Source organism: Trachypithecus francoisi, unplaced genomic scaffold (assembly GCF_009764315.1).
Source record: "Trachypithecus francoisi isolate TF-2019V2 unplaced genomic scaffold, Tfra_2.0 Lachesis_group16, whole genome shotgun sequence".
Taxonomy (NCBI): Eukaryota; Metazoa; Chordata; class Mammalia; order Primates; family Cercopithecidae; genus Trachypithecus; species Trachypithecus francoisi.
Genome location: NW_022681461.1, coordinates 5,924,524 through 5,946,477, shown reverse-complemented (window position 1 = coordinate 5,946,477; position 21,954 = coordinate 5,924,524). Strand labels below are relative to the sequence as shown.

Below are 21,954 nucleotides of genomic sequence, written 5' to 3'. Positions count from 1 at the left end.
TATATGCTGGTTTTCCTCATATGATAATTCCACTGTGCTCTCTCTTTACCTATTTTTAATACTCCTTATCCTTTTTGTCTTTAGCTATGTGCATCTACTCTGTAACATATCCATCAAGTTTCTCATTTCATGGACTATATTTTTCTTTTCTAGAAGTTCTGTTTGGTTCCTTTTCAAATCCACCACTGCTTTTTCTTCTATGTGGTTTCTGTTTCCTCCTTTATCTTTAATCCTACTAGCTTCATTGTTTACTAGCTTGCCACTCATCCTGGGCTTCGCCAAGTGTGCTGTGTAATTTTTTTTATTGTAAGGCTGGTTTTTCTGAGGGAATCCCGTGAGGACCGGGTTCGCTTGACAGGCAGTGCCAAGTTTTATCTTCACTTTTTGGCTTGGAATTTCATACAGCATTCTGGTCATGTAAATCTGGCTTCCAGAGGTGCCCGTCCCAGCTGATTTCTCATGGGAGAGCCTTCTGTGTTCCCATCTGGAGCCAGGGTGGGTAATCTCTCCTCTCACCTCTGGGGACTGACCCCGAGGCAATGTGCTCATCCCTCTTCTCCAGGACACTAGCTCGCAGTTCTCTGAGCTTCACAGTGAAGCTTGTCAACAAAGCTTCAGTTCTGTGGAGCCCGTGGGTTCCCTCCTGGCTTGGCGTGGAAACCCAAGGCTCTTGATGAAACCGGACCTAGCAGAATCGTTTCTATAGCAGGGATGAGATTTCATAGGCCTTACATTATGGTGCAAGAAATGTACATTCCTTTATTTTCCTAAACCAAGCTCCATTTTTCTCCTAACCCCTCATTTCTCCCGATTAGAGGAAACTTAATACATCCAATTCCAAGTGAAATCAGTAACTTTAGGTTACTTATTTCATTTACTCTCCATCAGGATTTCCCTCTCCCTGCATATTCTCGAGTGTAGCATTTACGTTCCCGAGCCTGCTCTGACATTAAAGCCCACCAGGGGTGGACACTAGTGTCCACGTTTTGGTGCTCTCTCTGCTCTGTGGCTCACAGACATGTCCACATGTATGCCATGGCCACGTGGTCACACCACTTTTCACTGTTGGTGAGCTCGTGTCACAACTCCATGATGCCTTCAGAATTCGGCTCTTGGTCTCAGACAAACTCTTCTTGAGGACCTAGGAGAACTGGGCTGCTCTCCAAGGCTGCAAACGTAGTGGGCTACCTTAAGTGGCTTCTTCTGTGGCAGCCCAGGGCTGTCACTTATAATTCTGCTTCCTTTCCATTCCTGGCTCCTGGGCATTTCTCCATCTCCCTTGCACGTTCATATAAGCATTTGCATCTCTTACTAGCATTTTATTGAGCACTCATATGTAATTTACATGGGAGGGCTGCCAAATGAGTCTGGTCCACCATTTTCAACGTCATCGATTCTCTAGGGGCCAAACATGAAAGCAAGAGAGAAAGCTCTCTAGAGATTAAGCACAATATTCCTTTCTCCCTTGGTGTTTAATTTATAGCCAGTCATTTAGCCTCTCTTGGCTTCATTTCCCTTATGTGCAAAATACGGGGTTTGTACTAACCATTTTCTAAGCTCTCCTCCAACTCACAAAAACATTCCTTTGTAGCTGCCCCAAACCTCTCCAGAAACAATTTGCCAGGCCAAAACGAGTCAGGCATGGCCGACCGAGGTTTTGGCTCACTTGGATTTGGGTAGCACTCACAATCCATAGCGTTACACAGAACAGAAGTCTTCCCTTTTAACTGACCCAAAAAAGCTCCCCTTTCTAACTCAACAGTGGCATGACTTTAGCAACTGATGGTACAGGTTCATCTTCCCCATGCCCAGGCCAGCTCTCTGTGCACTGCAAATCTCTGGACAGGGAGCTGAGTCCAAGCATTAAAACAACCCAAAGGCAAAGTAACAAAGGAATCCCATCACCAGGGAACACGGCTCTGCTGCCGTCACAGTCAGATCAAAGACTTACGTTTTTTTGTTTTTTTTTTTTGAGGCAGTCTCGCTCTGTCGCCAGGCTAGAGTACAGTGGTGTGATCTCAGCTCACTGCAACCTCCAACTCCCTAGTTCAAATGATTCTCCCACCTCAGCCTCCCGAGTAGCTGGGATTACAGGCACGCGCCACCATGCCTGGCTAAGTTTTGTATTTTTAATAGAGACGGGGTTTCACCATGTGGGCCAGGATGGCCTTGATCTCTTATCTCGTGATCCACTCACCTCGGCCTCCCAAAGTGCTGGGATTACAAGCGTGAGCCACCGCGCCCAGCCGACTTACAATTTTTAAATCCCAGCTGATCATCCAAGTATTCACCAACTTGGTCAAATTACTCAGGCATTTGAGGATCTGCTTTTACTGGGTCACACGGATCAGTCTGGGAAGATCAAGAAAACTTTGTGTATTAGAGATCATGAGGTTACGGAGCTTGGATTAGTGGGAAATAAACAAATTTCCTGGAAGGGCACGTGGAATGGAAATCCTGAGAGCTGCAGGAAGGACATAAAGCTGTTCCTCCCAAGGGAAAATATTTTCAGGTTAATAAATCCGTTGTGGGCGTGGAACAGTGGCCACTCTCCTCAGGCTTTCCCACTGAGCTGTTGAGCGGTGCGTGCTGCAGAAAACCAGGGGCAGTGTCAGGAAGGATGGGAGTCAGAGAAAACGAGGAAAACAAGAGGCACCATACGATACCCGTCCAAAAAAGTCTTCGCTAGGGAATAGTCTTGTTTATCGTCTCAGAAATTTTCTTCTTCACCGGCTTCTTCTGAGCACTCTACCACTCAAGCCTCGCTCCCACCCCACACCTAGGAGGACACTGACCACCAACAGGCATTACCCCCCTAAATCCTCTAGAAGTACCTCTTTTAAACACCTCTGTACTACTTGCATCAGGAGTTACAATTACCTGGGCCCATCACAGCTTCATAGAAAACAATCAAAAACAAATAATCCAAGCCCTACTCATTACAATTTTACTAGGCATCTACTTCACCCTACTACAAATCTCAGAATACTTGGAAGAATACTTTTACCGTTTCCGACAGCATCTACGGCTCAACCTCTTTTGTTGCTACTGGTGTCCACGGCCTTCACGTCATCATGGATCTACATTCCTCATTATCTGCCTTATTTGTTAACTGTTATATCATTTTACATCAAACCACCGTTTTGGCTTGGTGCTGACACTTTGTAGATGTTGTCTGACTGTTCCTCTATATTTCTATCTATTGATGAGGGTCCTATTCTTTTAGTATAATTAGTACAGTTGACTTCCAATCAGTTAGTTTCGATAGTATTCGAAGAAGAATAACTAACCTAGTATTAGCTTTAACAATTAACACTCTTCTAACCTTGCTACTTATAATCATCATGTTCTGACTGCCTCAACTCAATTCTTATACAGAAAAAAACGAATCCTTACGAAAGCGGTTTTGACCCGCTAAACTCTGCTCGTATTCCTTTCTCCATAAAATTTTTTCTAGTTGCCATCACCTTTCTATTATTTGATTTGGAAATTGCCCTAATACTGCCCCTACCATGAGCCCTCCAAACGACAAACCTCCCCACAATAACTAAGTCATCCATCATATTAATTATCATTCTAGTCCTTAGTCTGGCCTACGAATGAACTCAAAAAGGACTAGATTGAACTGAATTGGTAAGTAGTTTAAACGAAACAAATGATTTTGACTCATTAGATTATGATAATCATACTAACCAAATGCCCCTTATCTATATAAATGTTGCGCTAGCATTTACCATTTCACTCCTAGGCATATTCATCTATTGTTCACCGCTAATATCCTCTCTACTGAGATGAAGAAAAGTACCTAAGAGTGTTTGTACCTTTGGACAAACCGAGACGATGGTGGGGTGACCTGTGTCCCCCAGCCAGTCATGCTGAAGTCCTCACCCCCGCAACCGTGAGTGTCACTTTATTGGGAAATAGGGTCACTGTAGATGTAACGAAGTTAAGAGGACTGAGTCCTACTTGATTAGAGAGGGCCCTAATCCAACGACAGTTTCCTTATAGGAACAGGGAATTTCAGACACAGACCTAGAGGGAAGAAAGAGCAGAGATGGAGGGACGCTGCCACAGCCACAGAGCACCACGGGCATCCAGCGTTGCCAGCGACGCCTGGAGCTCAGACAGAAGCATGGCACAGACTGTCCCCAGAGCCCTCAGAAGGAACCTACTCTGCCAACAAGCCCAACAAATCTTGATTTCAGACTTCTGGCCTCCAGAGCTGAGAGGAAACATTCTGATGTCTTTAGGCATCTTGTCTTGAGACCCTTTGCTATGACAAAGGACCTATCCTTTGCAAGGGTAAAGGAATTGAAGAAGAAAGAAGAACGGCTGCAGACAGCAGGAGACAGCCCAAGAAACTAAAACGAAGACCTACACACAGGTGACATCCACACCCACCCAAAGAGACAGAGACATGGGTGTGTGCACACCCCGGGGACAGACAGAGACAGACAGGTGGTGGCACAGTCCTTTGCAGTACGGTCTCAAACCCAGCGAGCTCAGGAAGAATCACTGCTGTCCCTGTGTGTCACCCACAGGAGGAAGAACAACAGCCACTGGCAATACCAGTCAGACGAGGGACACAGCTGCCTACCATAGGGACACCACCCCGCTGGGCACAGGCTGTCAGGATTCTACCCCTGGGAAAAGAGCGGGGCTGATGGAGGACTGCAGGGAAGGCTCGGAGGCAGGAATCAGCCTCACTGATGGCAAGAAGCTGCTGTGGGTCTACAGACAGTCCAGACAGTCTCAGATGCCCGGCCCAAACTCTGCCCCGAACAACCAACGGTGCACTTTGAAATCTCCTATTTGTGGGGCTGAGTTTTCTTCCAAGACCATTCAGTGGCTCCAGATCCAGACAATACAATGGGCATTGCAGACTCACAGACCCCATAGGAGGACAAAGGGGTCCCCTACTTGGATCGAAGGCGCCTTGAACATGGCCTTCAGCCTCCAGAGTGGTGCAAGGCTCAGAACCTGGAAATCTTGTGTTTATTTTGTCCAACGGATGTTAGAAAACGTCTTAGGGAAAGGTTTCCTTGGGACTGTGTGGCTGTGGGCTGGGCGGGGACAGAGAAGACTGGCAGGGGCTGAACTGGCTGCTGACCTGGAACCTAAGAATGACCTGCCTGGAGGTTTCTCTCCACCAAGTCCTAGTGCTCGGCAGCTGCTCCCTCCCCATGTCACCCTGGAGCTTGGAGCTTCTCTCTGTGCCATACAAAATGTACCCCCAGAAATCCCCAGCCCGGGGTGGACATGGATGTGGACACTGGGCTCAGTGCAAGCCTCCTGTGCCTTGTAAAATGAGTTTCTAGCACCAGCCGACACCCACAAGGCTGAGATGTCCCAGGATGAGAGCATGGAGCCCATCCTGGCCTCCTTGGTGGCGGCCTGGTCCTCTCCCTGCCTGTGCCTCTTAAGTGTATCAGCACCTTCAGAGCTGCCCTGGGGGTTCCCTGAGCACGCAGGTCATGTGGGACTCCATCCCCCACTCCTGCCCTTGGCTACATAACAACCAAAGTGGCCAGAATGAAACCGGAGTCTGACCCTGGGCGCCCACTGTGAGACTGGGTGTCAGAGCCTTGCTCCTCTGAGTGGGACCCCACATTCCCTTTCTCTCCCACACTCTCCTCCTGCCTAGAGCATCCTGAGCTGTGCCAGCCATTGCCCCTACTCTGTGGGGTTCAGCCTCCTGACCACCCTATCGGCGACAGCCAGCACCGCTCACTCCCGTCCCAGCTCTGCTTCCCTCCAGCACCTTCATGATCTGAGGTCCTCTTGTGGTTCCCAGGCTTGCCTCTCCCACTTAGGAGGATACTCAGTGAGCCCAGGGGAGGCGGAGACCATGCCGCCTCATACTGAGACGTTTTGAGAGACTCTTGAGCGCCCAACATGCGGTGGGCTTCAGTAAATACATGCTGAAGGCAAGAAGCCTCAGTTCAGGGGCCACATCCTCCCAGAAACCCCCCTGCCCATGTGAGTAACGCCTTGGACATCCAGACCACCATCAGTTCCCTGTGCATTTCTGCTGCACTGTACTGTTCACATTATTTTCTCTTTATTGTTCTATGTGTCTAGACCCTGTCCTTTCTCCTTTGCAGGGAAATTATTGAGGAATAACAGAGCAGTCTGCTGCAGAGGGATGCCCGCATGGTGGCCCTGGGGACTGCACCACGCTGCCCTATGCATCCTTATTTGTGCTTGAGTGCCCCTTGTGGGTATCTGGTAAACCTCAGCGTCACCTCTGTGTTCAATCTTGATGTTCTCAGGATGAGCAGAGTTCTAAGGACAGGCTACAGTCACTGGGCAGGAGGACATTCCTCGTCATCTTTACCCTGGCTTGCCTACTGGCAGTCAGCACGGGGCCCACCCAGGCTCACTTGGTATGGCTGGGGCAGGGTGCCTCTCACATTCTGGTCTGGGCACTTGGAGCACACCCACTGCAGGGAGTGTCTTCCCTATTCTAAGGGAACAACAAGCCCAGGCACAACAACGTTACTGCCTCCTGCAGCCAGGTGTGCACCCAGCAGCTGACGCACAACTGCCGTCTCTGCGCACGCTCAGAACAACTAACATTCATCGTGCCCATTCTGTAGATTCAGACACTGGAGTCCCAAAAGTAACTTTCCATGGGGTCCCTGGCCAGAGGAGACACAGCTGGGAGAGTCGCATGGCGTCCCCTTATGCTGAGCCCGAGCTGCGAATCACAGACCTCACAGGCTGAATGCTGACTGTTTGCAGTGATGATCCTATTTTCATTTTCCACCCGGTTAGCCTCAGAGACCCTCACTCTATGTTAAACCTACCAGACCATCATACATACACACAGGCACGCACACCAGGAGTTCCAGAATAAACCAGAAACACACACAATAATTCAGCCAATAAGACCTATATGAACTAGGAAACTGATGCTCGGTAAACAGAGACCAATAGGCACGGTCTCCGTATCAGCTCAGGGAGCTCTGCTGACTGCTTTGTTTTCTCTTTCCAAGGAAATTTTAGTTCAGCACCACAGCCTGACATGTCACAAATAGCAGGGAACAGCCTAGTAACCAAGGCACTGGTTTCACTACCCTGTTATTTAGAATCCACTTGAGATCACCTATAATTGCAACACATCCTTACATGGGCAAAGTCAGGAATTCCCTGCTGGCTGCAGTGTGGACGAGGAGCAGCTCTTCTCCAAAGACAGAGACACAGCTCGCCGGGTCTATTTTGGCTGAGCCAGAACAGGAGGCCAGCAGACAGGCAAGCCCACACCACCCCGCCCCGAACTTCAGAAATTATCCACTTCCCACAAACATTCCAAAGTACTGATCTTACAAAACACAAGCTGTATTCCATGTGCATTTAAAACACAGCCTTGGAACAAAAAAGCATGTGGTTTCTAGGTCAGATATAAGCCTCTGTAAGTAATAGAATGAGAATTCTAAAACATGTATGTATGTATGTCTACTGGATGTCTAATGTAACAAGGGAAGACAAAGCTCTGTTAAATATCCACTCACATGTTAACCTGGTTATAACCGAGTCCTACAGTCGCCTGCAGTCTTAAACAACGACAGTACTCTGGCATATGAAAACTGAAGGCAAACTTTTCATCTGTAAATCACAACATCCTTGGTGTTCACTTTCTCTACATAGGCTTTTTGCTCTGGGAACTTCTCTCTCTCTCTCTCTCGATACCATCTATCAAACATAAGCTTCATCTCAAATACTGACCCACGACATCTGAACAAAAACACTTTTTCCAGCTAATTCTTGGATTCGCTTTTGCTTGGCCAAAGGTAAAGCTGTCTTATCACCAATGAACTGGTCCACAGGCCAATGTCACCTGCCAGTGATTTTGCAGATGTTTATACATCATGACTGATGATTGGGTTAAACAGCTAATACAGTACATTCAGCTATGATTACACATGTGATTAGGCCAAATGTGGCCACGCGTGACATTCCCAGAAGCTCTATGAGCAAAAATGTACAGGACGAATGAGTCTGGCTTTGCCAGGCCGACTCCTTCTATTACTAAATGATATGAGGAACGGGCCAGGAGTAGGACGGGTGGAGTCACTCTCCATCGGTGCAAGAGCAAGAACTCAAAAGGAAGTAAAATCACATTACAGAACCAGGTCATTGACGAGCAGGGGAAAGATTGGGGCCCCTAGCCTGAGACTTTGGCGGGGGCAGGGGGGGCAGTTCACTACGGATCCTGTCCCACTAAGGGTGCTGATGGATCCACAAATCATCATGATTGTGATGCTAACAAATGGCGCCAGCATCAGCTACTGCTTCTGGGTGCCTGCAGAGAGCTGAGCAAGTCCTTTCATCCTGCCTACGCTGGGGGTACTCCCATCTTGAAACTGCTGAGAGCAGTGCCATGCCCAAGGCCCTGGCCCCAGGGGAAGGGTGAAGCCGCCATCTATCCAGGCCCTTCCTCCTGCAAACCCAGGCTCAGAACTGCGGCACTATACTCCACTATCCTGCTACTGCAAAGAAACACAGCCCGGCCTTCTGTGGTCCTTTGCTCTCTTTTTGAACTACCCTTTCATAAACATGCATGTATGTACAGATGTGCCCACCTGAGAGGCCACCTTCAGCGTCAGCATTTCTGTGCTCTGGAGAGGTCCAAGGCAAACTTCCAAACTCTGTAATCAATCAGCTCCTTCGGTCATGGGAACGCACTGAACACACATGGTTTTTAACCCAATCGCTTGTGGGTTAACAACAACAACAAAAGAAGTCAAGAGGCTATCAAATCCCAACAAACAAAAAGCACAGTAGAAAGTATTCTATTCTAAGCTTGAGAAGTTGCTCCACTTCCAGAAAGGGAAGTGAGAGAATCCCACCTTAGGGCACTGAATTTGACTTATAAAAGCTGGGAGCTTGCAGCATCCAGGGAATAAAATTTTCTGTTCAATTTCATCTGATGGTCATTTTTTCACCTTGATAAGCAAATGCATCTTCCTAAGTGCATCATGAATATGCAGCTGTTTCTGCCTCATAGGGTTACTTATGACCACTCCTCTTAAAGAACAGCTCTCCCATCCCACAAGCAGTCTCAGGCCCTCTGCAGCCCCCGCTCCAGGAGCCTCAGCGCAGCCCCGCCCCAGGCCCACCAGGAAGCCCCCACGCTCCCCATCTGGGCGAGAGGTTTGCAGCGCATCTGAAACAAAGGACTGCAATACATTTTCCCAAGGAAATATCAGAGTCTATGGAATGACTCCAGTTGGATTCTCGGCTGTTACTGTGGCCTGTCTGCTTCTCATCACTCGTCCCCACCCCCTCAGCTGCATCCTCTGCTTCTCCTCGATCTGTGCCTGCAGCTGCCGTGTGATTTTTTCACAGAGTGAATGGGACTGCACCACTCCCCAGACCAGACGCCCTCAACAACTGACAATGAAACACAAATTCCGGGACCTAAAGTGCTGTGCAGGGCATAGCCCAGGGCTGCTCCATGAACTTTCTGTGACACTGGAACATTTTAGATCTGTGCTACCCCTTGTGGGAGGCTCTTGCCAAATTGAAATGTAGCTAGTACAACCAAGGAACTGAATTTGCAATTTTATTTATTCTAACTGACTTGAATTTCAAAAGCCTCCTGGCTGCCCTACTGAAATTCAGGGATTCAGCCCCGCTGACTCTGACCTCCACCTTGCCCCAGCCCGTAAGCCAGGCATCTGCCCTGCGGCACCACCACAACACCAAGTCCCGCTTGACCCAGGGCCTCCAGTGGGCTTGGCACACACTTCACTTCCCTCCCGTTTTCACTTGGCCAGCGTCCACTCTTCAGATCTCAGCACAACCATCTGTCCCCAGATCAAGAGACCCGTTTCTCTTCTACCCTCCCAAAACCTGGTCTCTTCCTTCAGGTCACTTGCCACAACTCAGAATTTCATAATGACCTGACAGCTTGACTCTCCCCAGACCTGCAAACTCCACACAGCAAAGAGCACAGTTCAGCCAACACCATGTCCTAGGATCTCATGCAGAGCCAGCTATGGGGGCAATCAGTAAGCATCTGTGGTCTGTCTGCACTGTGGGTTGTCAGGCTTTTGAGAAACAAGTTGAGAATCTAACCATCAAAAATTCTTTTTACTCCTAAGGAAACGTGGTTCCCAAGGCCAGTGTGCTAAACAAGCTTTCAGAGCATGTGTTTTCTACATTTAACATCCTACAGAGGACGGAATCCTCTTAAGGAAGCCTCCAAGCACCAGGCACCAGCCTCACCACCACCCTGCATGCTGGGCAGAGCTCCACCTGCTCTTGGTTTTAAACAACTGACCTCCATGCGGATGCTGTGCAGAGCCACTCTGTAGACTGGACAGAAATAAAGTGGCTGTTCCGGCAGTTGATTGTTATGGACTGAGCATTTGTGTCCCCCAAACCCGTAAGTGGAAGCTCTAACCCTCAATGTGATGACATTTGCAGGTGAGGCCTTTGGAAGGTAATCAGGATTAGATGAGGTCATGAGGCGGGTGTTACGAAAACACTGGGATTCGGTCTAGGTCCTCCTGCTCCCCACACAGAAAGCCAATCACTGAAACAAGCAGTGCCAAGGAAAGGGGCTTTAATCGGCTTTAATCAGGTGCTGCAGTCAAGGAGATGAGAACTCAGTCTCAAAGCCATCTCCCCGATGGACTAAAACTTGGGGTGTATACACCAGAGAAGAAAAGTAACTATGTGTGAGAAAACAGCAACTAGGGAGGGGTACAGAAGCAGACATGATGAAGGAGGGCCTGGAGAAGCATGATTCCATACTTTTTTTGAGAGGTCTGGGCATCCTTTTCCTGAAGAAGGAACTCAAGATAAAACAAATGTAAGTTTCAAACTTTAAGACCAGGGTCAAGTTCTCTGTTTATCCCAAAGCACTGCCTATAGGACTATTGGGCTGGTTTCAGCGGGGCCTCCAGGACGGGATTAGTGTCCTTATGAGAAGAGAATCAAACGGACCTCTCTCTCTCCACCATATGAGGATACAGCAAGGCGGCGGCTGTCTGCAAGCCGGGAGGAGGGTCCTCTCCAGAACCCAACTGTGCTGGCACCTTGATCTTGGACCTCCAGCCTCCAGAACTAGGAAGTGTGTGTTGTTTCAGCTGCCCGGTCTGTGGTGCTTGCTAAGGCAGCCCGAGCTGACTGAGACAGGCTATCTGCGGCTATGAGGTGACACTATATGCATTAGCAAATGCATCACTTCCTCAAGCCACAGGTCTGCATCCGGGGGAAACTTGTTCTATCCACCCTACAAATCTATGGTGCATTCCAGCAAGGTGTGCCAAGGGAGCCCGGCTCTGACCACAGACCCAGGGGAAGAGCTGAAGCCACAAGGCAGGATTCCAGGTGGCTGAGAGGAGGAGGGCCGCCTGCCCACTGAGACGCACACACACCTCTGGAGTCACCTGCAACAGGAATCCAGCTCCTAAGGCTCTGCTCAAGCCCCTTCCCCATCTGCCAGGCCGCCATCTGTCCGCCCACACCTCCCTGCATGTCACCTCCCACCTGTGGCCCCAACAGGCCCTCAATGCCCTCCCTCCAAGTCAAGAAACACAGGAATCAAGGTGGCATTCCACCATGCCCACCACCAGGGGGCAGCAAGGGGCCAGAGGACCCCCAGCGCCTTCCTTCAGGCAACGGCGGGGCAAGATGAGCCTGGGCACAGGCGTTCCAAGAACACAGAGAGCACCCGCATGTCCCAGCTCACCTTTCAGAGTTGGCATCGGGCTGTCCTGTCCATCAAGGGGTCCTAAAGGGTCATTCGGATCCGGAACCTCCACTTCACCTGGGAAAAAGAAACCAGGATAGGTATTAAACAAGTTTTCCTTTCAGGAGCCTTTAATTTTATGCAAAGACAATGACATTCTAGCAAAACGACGCAGTATTTGTAGAAAACACAGAGGGATAAGACATTATGGTAACCTCTAGAGGGATTTTATAGTGATATAAAGATATGACGTAACAGTAAAAGTGACTTTGAAGCTTATCCCAAGAATAGCAAATGTGGGGGCTTTGCAAAACAGGTATGGAAATAAGTCAGTGGAGCCTGGGCTTCATTCAGAGAGGGACAGAGAGCGGGAGGGACAGGCAGAGAAAGAAACCAAAGCACTGGCTGGCAAAATCAAACATTTCTGCAGCCAGATGCCGCAGGCTGCCCTCCAGATGGAGGTCCTGGTAATTGGGTAATAAATTCAGAGTTGGAGAATTTCTTAAGCAACTCATTGTCCTCCCCATCCCCAGACCCCGTGGCAGCAGCCAAGCACCCACCCCACAATGTAAAGGACATAAATGGGTGCTGTGGCTTTTCACTTCCATTCTTCTTATCATTTCTAGTTCAAATTTACCCTCCCTGCAAAAGCCAAGCCCTGAGCCATCTTTCATAAAATGTCCATGAGCAACCATTTAGAAGAAACGTTTCTATTCTCTAAGTCTCCCTGCAAACCACACACCTCTCCCAGAGCAATCCTACCATTCTTCCCCAGGTTAGCAGTTGTGTGTGTCTTACTCTTCCTCAACAGTAGGTAAACCACATGGGGCCAGCCGGTGCTGCATCCCTGGGGGAGGAGGAGTGGTTCCATCATGGAAACCTAGACAGAAGCACCTTCTGCTACAGAACAGAGGCTGGCGTCAGCTATGCAAGGCGATCCATGGATTTCTGCTGAAGTATTAAAGACTTCAGTTTGGATTTGAAATTTTAAATCAGCACATTACACACACCATCACTCAGCACTGTTTAAATGTAGAGAGACCACATGAAATCAAACATACTTGCGCTATATACACACATCGAAAAGAGACATAAAAATTATTAACTGCTTAGAAATTGACAAATGGTGTGAAACACTCAAATAAATACATACCCCAAAGAAAAATAAGCTTCACTAGCCCAATTTCCCTGTGGAAAAAGAGTCCTAGCTCTTCCCAAGTCAGTTTCTAATTCAGAAATGGAGGCATTTTCACGTGTGGAAATTTCACTTCCTCTGCCAGTCAAATGCGGTTAATAAACTCAGCATGTCCAATCACGAGACCCTTAGAACTGACACTTTAAGTTTCAACAAAACTAGGTTGTTATTGCTAATCTAAGAAACTAAGACACCATTTATATCTTGAAATTTTAAAGTGTCGTCTCCCTATACTACATAGATTGGGCTCACTCCAGATACCGCAGCCTTCTAAAGTTGATAAGCAAAGTGTGACAGGAAGTATGTGAACTTGTAGGATGGGTACAAGTGAAAACAGGGCTCAGTGTTTTCAGCAGAACCCAACAGGGTTTCTCCTAACCCGTAAAAGAGCTAAGAATACCACCTTTCCGCCAAAATAAACAAAACATGGAAACAATAATAACGAAACTGCCACACACACACACACACACACACACTCATCATCATCATCATCATCATCATCATCATCATCAAAATGTTACTATTAGTTATCTGGAATTATAGGTCATTTAAATTTCTTTTATTTCAATGTAAATGGCTCTACTGTGAACAAGTATCAATTTTTTAATGTGTGTGAGATATAATTCACACACTATAAAATTCACCATTTTAAAGTGTGCAATTGAGTGGTTTTCAGTACATTCTCAAGGTTGTGCAATGATCACCACTATGAAATTCCAGAACATTTCATCATCTCCCCCAGAAAACCTCATTCCCATTAGCAGTCATCCCCCCGCCAAGCCTATCGTGTCTCCTTCAGCCCCTGGTAACCACGAATCTGCTGCCTCTATGGGTTTACCTATTCTGGACATTTTCTATAAATGAAATCATATAATATGCAGTATTTTGAACAAGCATCAATTTTATAATTATACTTTTTAAAATGCATGCCCTGTAGTAGCAAAAAGAAAAAAAAAAGAAGAAGAAAGCATACTGTACCAGGGGATTAATAAACAAGGCCATTAATAAGGCTCGCTCAGACCACTTCCCAGACTGGGGGGGCTGGGAGAAGGGCATGTGGAGAACGTACGTGAGGCCTCAGAGATGACTGAAGTATGAAAGGGAGGAACTACCCCAAAATGCCAGAGCTACTAGGATTGCTGCTCCCAAGGTGGGGCAATTTAGGAGCAGCCAGGCTCGCCTGGTGGGGAGACCTGCACACGCCCCCACTCCTGCTGCACACAAGCCGGGAGGAATGGCTGGCTACTCGGAAGATCGGGGAATGATTTCAACTTGGCCAGTTTAGGGGCCATCACAATGGATGTTGCACTGGGCACACGTACTGAGCACATGCTTCTGCACCTAAAGCGCTATCACCATTCCTGACCCAATGACTTTGTGACAGCCTCACACCACCACAACCTGCCTCGGTGGTGACTGCCAACCCAATATGGCTGGTGACTCATCACGGTGGTGCGCCCTGCAACATCTCCTAGGTGCCTGTGCTGAGTCGTTCTTTACATAAAGGCCTGTTTGGTTTTCACCTGGTGCAGGCACCCTTGCACCCCAGCTAGATGACGGGTTCACCAAGCAAGGTCCCTATCCTGGTTAGTTGCCTGGATTTAGCTGGTGGAGCAACAGAGAGGCCACACGGCCTTCTGGGCCACCAGAAAAGAGATTCTGAGAGGCGATTCATCTGTCCTGACTCCTCAGGACTTCAATATATTTTTCTCCTGAAAATGAGGACCCCACTCTAGCCAAACCACACGACCTTCGTTTGGGTAAAATGCTCGTCAGTGTGCCCTACACGACCATCAAGAATGTCATCCGTACGACAGACACAGTGCCCTGACTTTTCTCTGTTGGAACTGGGTCATTTTCACTGTAAAAACATCACAGAGTGGCGAGGTGAAGCCAGAAGGAAACTCAACCCTTGGGTAGGTCGGTAGGGGAGTGGTGATTTATAAGCTCCTTTTAGCTTTTTGATACTTTTTAAAGAAAGGAAAACATTTAATATGAAACAAAAATTTAAGTGTGGCTGGTATAATGAAATGGCACGTTCAATATCTAGTTTTATCCATGTCAAAAATACACACGACAGTCTAGAAGCAAAGACTAAATATAACGTAGTATCCTGGTCAGGACCCTGGAACAGAAAAGGGATATTAGGTAAAAACTCAGGGGAAATGAATAGTGTGAACATCAGTCAAGAATAATGCACCTGTATTATGCGGCAAATGTACCGCGCCAAGGTAAGGTGTTAACAACAGGGCACACTGGGTGTGGGGTGTGTGGCCGCTCTATGTACTACCATCACGACTTTTCTATAAATCTAAAACTAAAGTAGAAAGTTTACTGAAGAACAATTACACATTTCTATCACCTTGTTCAATCCCTTAAAACCAAGTCTCACAGGTAGAGAACTGCATAAAACATCTACCTCCAAATACTTTACATTCTTTTTTTTTTTTTTTTTTTTTTTTTTGAGACGGAGTCTGGCTCTGCCGCCCAGGCTGGAGTGCAATGGCCGGATCTCAGCTCACTGCAAGCTCCGCCTCCCGGGTTCCCGCCATTCTCCTGCCTCAGCCTCCCGAGTAGCTGGGACTACAGGCGCCCGCCACCTCGCCTGGCTAATTTTTTTGTATTTTTTAGTAGAGACGGGGTTTCACCGTGTTAGCCAGGATGGTCTCGATCTCCTGACCTCGTGATCCGCCCGTCTCGGCCTCCCAAAGTGCTGGGATTACAGGCTTGAGCCACCGCGCCCGGCCTTTTTTTTTTTTTTGGGGGGGACAGAGTTTTGCTCTTTTGCCCAGGCTGGAGTGCAGTGGTGCGATCTCAGCTTACTGCAACCTCTGTCTCCCGGGTCCAAGTGATTCTCCTGCCTCTGCCTCCCGAGTAGCTGGGACTGCAGGTGCCCACCACCACGCCCGGCTAATTTTTTTATTTTTAGTAGAGGCAGGGTTTCACCATGTTGGCGAGGCTGGTCTCAAACTCCTGACCTCAAATGATCCACCCACCTCAGCCTCCCAAAGTGCTAGGAGTTTACAGGCATGAGTCACCGTGCCCGGCCAATACTTTACATTCTTAATGGTGCAATCCCTGGTAAATGGCCTCAAAGCCAAGTGTGTACCCTAACCCTATGAACAGAATCTGACACAAATTCACTGGATTTAATATGTTATTCAATGATTTAGACAGCACGGTGGCAAATATTTAGAAATTAAAACATTTTGGAGAATGTTGGATTTTTTAGCTGAGTCCTACAGGAATTGTCATTGGCATGGTGACATCAGCTCTTAGGCAGGAATTTGTAGCAGATTCTTGGAAGCACTTTACGAATGTGTTGTATATTCCAGGCTGAACCAATTGGTGTCTACAGAATGGCCAAAGTGAAAGGGTTCACTGTTGATACTGATGATGCCAGGTTGCTGTTAAGAGATTCACATCAGGCCTGCAATAGCTGGAGGTGCAGATTTTGAATAATTAGAAATTACATAACCAGGCCAGGTGCAGTGGCTCACGCCTATAATCCCAGCACTTTGGGAGGCTGAGGCGGGTGGATCACCTGAGGTCAGGAGTCTGAGACTAGCCTGGCCAACATGGTGAAACCCCATCTCTATTAAAAATACAAAAAATTAGCCAGGCATGGTGGCAGGTGCCTGTAATCCCAGCTACTTGGGAGGCTGACGCAGGAGAATCGCTTGAACCTAGGAGGTGGAGGTTGCAGTGAGACGAGATTGCGCCACTGCACTCCAGCCTGGGTGACACAGCGAAACTCCATCTAAAAAAAAAAAAAAAAAGATACATTTATATCTGTGAAGTAGCAAGCACGTCTGTTCTGATTCCCAGGCACTACCTTCAGTATCACAATCATTCTCTCATTAACAGCAGACATGCCATTAAGCAAGCATTTATTAATGAAGTTTTACCTATGCCCTTGGATTTGAGCCCATGGTGCTATTCTGGTTTTGATTTGTGTTTCTTTTAAACGTGCTTTGCTATTCAGACTTTTCATCCATTCATCTCTTCACCTGTTGATCTGAATCAGTATGCTTACTGTGATGTAATTAGATGCAGTCTTCAGAATGTTCAGACAACTTCAAAGCAGTCTCTTTTTAATTAGTAAGGTTATTTTATTCACCAGAGCTTGGCATTCTTGGATTTGGTTGTCCTCATGTGAAGGTATAATTTGCAGGATGTGTGAAAGAACAGAAGTCACGGCAGGGAAAAGCACAGCCTGAGAAGGTGGCGGTGCTGCAAACCAGACACCCCTGAATGAATGGCAAGGATAGATTTCACAACGAGCTACGCTGCAAGCACACTCCGTGCACCCACTGGCCCACTTACAAGTGCAAATGTCACTCATGTTCCAGAAGAGCTACTCAGCTCGGCAACAGGTCAGATCAAAAACACCCATGATGCTAGAAAGGCAACAGTTAAGGTAGAAAAGTTAAAAATTGGGAAGGAGGAGAGTATAAAGTTGTGAAAGGGTAAGCCCATTATTAGTCTGGGACCTGGGTCGGGAGAAGTATGTCAACAGCAAAGAGCCCTGACACTGTTTCGGGCAATGCTTTACTAAGACACTGCACCCTGTGTTTTAATTGCAGCTAGAAAACCAAACAGCATTCAAGGTGGGCTGCCAGTACCTAATTGGTAGTGGTCTTAACAGGCTGTAATTTTTTATTTTCATTATTTCTAACTCTGAGTTGAGTAAATACTCGCCTCTGGTCTTATATTCCTTCAAGGGCTGGCTTAACTCTACTTTGGAAATAGGGAGCTAAAACTCAACCACTTGAAAATGGAGTAACCGTTTCACCAATTTAAACTTTGCTTCGATTCCACTTCTACAGCAAACGTATTAACCCCCAAGTGAGTCAACGTACCAGCCGAACTCCCTTCAATATTGCCTTCATAAAGCTCTTTCTACTTTCTGTCTCTGACAGCCCCCAGAGCCCCCAACAAAAGCCCACTGTCAGGGGCCAAAAGAATATTTAGCTGAAGGGGGAGAGAGGCCGTTCAGGCGGCTGAATTGAGGCCTTTCACAGACCTCCTCTCTTCCCAGCGTCCACAGCCCTGGCAGCGGTGAGCCCGGCGGGCCTGGGAGGCCAAATGCCGCACCTCCACCCCCACCAGATACAGTGAGAAGGTGAGATCCCCTCATCACTGTGACAGGGAGCTGAGGCTTTCTCTAAAGTGGCTGCTTGTTTCGGCACCGAGACCAGCAGAAAAAGAGCAAACAGGAATGCTAAGTAAAGGCTCCAGGTTTATTGTATCTTTTCATCTAGATTCAAAGAAGTAGCTCTGGAATATTCGTTATTCCCATGCATACAAAAGGTTACTTTTTCACCTTGAATCTCTGGAGAGTTTTTAATTAAAGGGAGGGATGTAAAAAAGAAAAAAAAACCCACCCTAATTAGGAAAGAAACTGCACTATCCTTTGGCAACGAAAGCAGATGTCTTCCATTCACTTAAGGCTTTTCAGGGGTGTCCAATCTTTTAGGTTCCCTGCGCCACACTGGAAGAATAATAATTGTCTTGGGCCACACATAAAATACACTGACACTAACGATAGCTGATAGCAAAAAAAAAAAAAAAAAAAAAAACCTCATACTGTTTTCAGAAAGTGTACGAAGTTGTGTTGGGCTGCATTCAAAGCCGTCTGGGCTGCATGTGCCGTGGGTTAGACAAGCTGGCTTTAAGTTAAGGCCAGGTCTGGAGCAGGCTCCACCTCCATCAACCAGGAATCCAGGTCCCAGGCTATGTGGTCAGAGGCTAACCCAGAGGGGGCTCAAAAGCAGAACATTCTGTGGCAGCCAGAGTTTGCTTCGGAGTCTTGGAATTAAACGGGGGTCAATGTCTGATATGATCACAGGAAATAGCAGTGATTCTTTTTAAGGTGGCTTCTGCGCTAGTTTCCCAAGGCAGCCACAACAAAGCCCCACAGATGGGACAGCCTAAACAATGGAAATGCCTTGTCTCACAGTTGACGAGGCTGGAAGGCCAGGATCAAGGTGTCAGTAGGGCGGGTTCCTTCTGGGGCCGGGAGAGAGGATCTGCCACAGGTCACTCCTTGCTTGCAGACGGTGGCTTCTCCTTCCATCTCCTCCCTGTCTCTCCATGCACAATGTCCTTCCGTCCAAATCTCTCTTCTTACAGGTCACCAGTCCCATGGGGGAGGGCCCTGATGACCTCCTTTTACCTTAATTACCTGCGTAAAAACCCGATCTCCAAATAAGGGCACATTCTGAGACACAGAGGACTAGGACTCCTGTGTTTCTATTTTCGAGGGACACAATTCAGCCTATAAGGGGAAGCATCATTTGTCTTCAAAATGTAGTGCTGACTTGAGAGTGACTCACAACGGCAAGGCTCAGCCGGACAGCGAGTGCCGCCCTGAGAAGGGATGGATAGACTCTCTGGGCTAAGTTCAGGTGTGCTGGGACTGCCCACATGCTAGAGGAGCTGCCAAGTTAGTGACTCTAGTGCCCCAAACGCCTCCCTTCTAAGGCCAACTCTCACTTATATGGAAGCCGCCTCCAACCCTCACAGCCATCCGCTGAGACCAGCGGTCCTCCCACTTCACCCCTCCAGGGTTTCCGCCGCAGCTGCGGCCCCTCCCTAGGCCTAGTCTTGTGCCCAAATGAGTTTTTCAGTTCTTCCCTCTTTGGCTGACATTTCTTTTTCTCATAATATTTACACCAGTGCCACTCCGCGGCTCTGCGTGTCAGGCCTGGAGGGCACACCAGGGATGGAGGCGGCGCCGGCCTTCTGCAGCCTGACCGCTGTGGGTAACGACCCTGTTCAGCATTCACACAGCCCCCATTCCACGCACACCGCTCACAACCTCCCCACTCCGCTGCCCACGTCTGGATCTTTTCTTGCCTCCGCCCGCTTGCGAGTCTCTCCTCCTCTCCAGTCCTCTGAATGGAAAAGCTTTTCCTCTTTTTCCATCCTGACTCCTTGAAGGCTTGCTTTAAATAACACCCGAACACCTACAACTCCCAAACCACCTGCCCAGGCCAGACCGCTCACCTGAAAGTCGACTCAGAAATCCCGCCACCTGCCCACACCTCCACTTGCGTGTCCAGGAGGCACCATGCTTGACCTGTCCATGCCGCAGTCCGGCCTCCCGTTACACACCTGTGCCCTGGCGGGCCGCCCAGCTGCATCAGTGCTGACTCCACCCTGCTCCCAGCTAAGGCCACAAGGCTGGAGTTAGCCTTGGCTCCTTTCCTCTCAAATCCCAAGCCCAATCCATCACGAAATGCTGTTTGCTCTATCTGCAGAAGGTATCAGGACCTGCCCTGCTAACATGCTGGGGGCGACTGCAGCAGCCCCTGACACCCACCTGCTCTCCATGCAGCAGCCACAGGAAGCCTCTCAAAGGGGCTTCAAACACTCTTACCTACAAAACACAGGTGAAGCTCAGACGCATCAGGTGGGGTGCAGGAGGCCAGACACAAAGATGCGTGCTGTGCAGTTCCACTCACACTAAGTTCAAAGGCAGGCAGACGTCATCCGTGGGGATGGCAGTCAGAACACAGCTGGTTTCAACGCCTGGGGGAGCAGGTTGCTGGGAGTTGCTGGAGTGGCTGCTGTTAGGTGGGTGTATATACCACGTCAACATTTATCAAACTATATACGCTGGCAATTTATGTCCTTTTGTAGACATCAATTACATTTACAAAGTTTACCACATTTTAAAAAATCTTTCTCATACAACATTACATCCTTGAGCAAGGCCCTCCCTGACCCTACTCAAAATGTCAAATACATCCCTCCACATGTACACACACAGTCCTAACCTAACCACTCCCAACTTTTCGGTTGAACTTTTCCCTTAATGCCTTCCATGAGATGACTGACTATTTTTCTGTCTTGCCTTCATGGGGCCAGGAGATTCTATCTGTGTGTTCACTGCTATCCCCAGCACCTGAAGAGCAGCATGCAAGTCGCTCATTAGGTGGCCAAATGAATGAGTGAATAAATACTCCTGTACGCAGTACTTTCCAGCATCTTCCCACTTACTCAGAGGAGAAGCTAGTTCCCTTCACTAGCCCTACACACATGGACATGGGTATACACACACACACACGAGTTTGCTCCTGGGGTGGCCTCCACTCCTCATCTCTCCCTCCCTCAGCTCCAATTCTAGCCGCTCCTCTGCAGTTTGCATTTATTCTTCCCTCTGCCTGGAAAATGCTTCCCCATATGTGCATGTGATTCACCCCTCGCTTGGTTCAGGCCCGTTTCAGTGTTAGTTCCTACCCAAGGCCTCCCCTGAACAACCTGAAGACTGCTTCGCTCTACTGTCAGACTGCTGTCTGCCTTGCTGTATTTCCTTCCAGAGCACTGTGTGTGTGCACACAAGCATCTGGTTCACTGTCTGTCTTTGCATCAGAATGCAAATTCCAGAGTCTACGTGATGGTGACCTGTCCTACCCCTGGAACAGAGCCCAAGATGCACCAGGCACTCAAAAAATATCTGATGAGTAAACAAATACTTTGGTGACCACCATCATGTTCATTTTGCACGAGGAGTCTCTGAGTTTCGGCTCACAGTCTGAAGGCTGGGCCCAGGACTCATATCTGCTCCAGATGCGGGGTCATGCCTGTGACACAATGACAGTGTCACAGTTCAGAGTCCCTGCGACACAGCTCTGTGGCCCTTGAGATCTGCTGCAGGGCATGGGCTCCTGTTCCTCCACAATGCTAGACAGCACTGACCAGCTCCACTGCCTTGTAACCTGAAATGCCCCAAAATTCTCCAGGAGCTCTGGCAGGCCCAAGGTTCCACCGTCTCTCTGATAACATCCCCTTTTACATAAGCATATATATCTTTACAACTCCAAAGAAACTCCCATGACTTTAAAACTCTACCATATGCTACTCAATCACTGAAAGAGCCAATGGATACAACATCCACATGATAGAAGCATCTCCAGGACATTTCACTAAGTGAGAGAAGCCAGACTCAAAAGGCAATATAGCTAGCACCAGTGGCTCATGCCTATAACCCCAGCACTTGGGGGGATCACTTTGAGCCTAGGAGTTCAAGACTAGCCTGAGTAACATA

General features: G+C 48.2%; 1 protein-coding gene across 3 annotated transcripts in view; it reads right to left on the bottom strand.

Annotated features, from left to right (window-relative positions):
• Positions 1 to 21,954, bottom strand: part of ROR2 (receptor tyrosine kinase like orphan receptor 2) — a 226,369-nt gene that overhangs the window by 40,380 nt on the left and 164,035 nt on the right. For all 3 annotated transcript variants that reach the window (XR_004443354.1, XM_033236791.1, XM_033236792.1), the window contains exon 2: positions 11,705 to 11,782. Coding sequence is in view for 2 of the 3 variants with exons in the window: in XM_033236791.1 (XP_033092682.1) it covers positions 11,705 to 11,782 (78 nt within the window). In the remaining variant the exon portion in view is untranslated. The remainder of the gene's footprint in view (positions 1 to 11,704; positions 11,783 to 21,954) is intronic.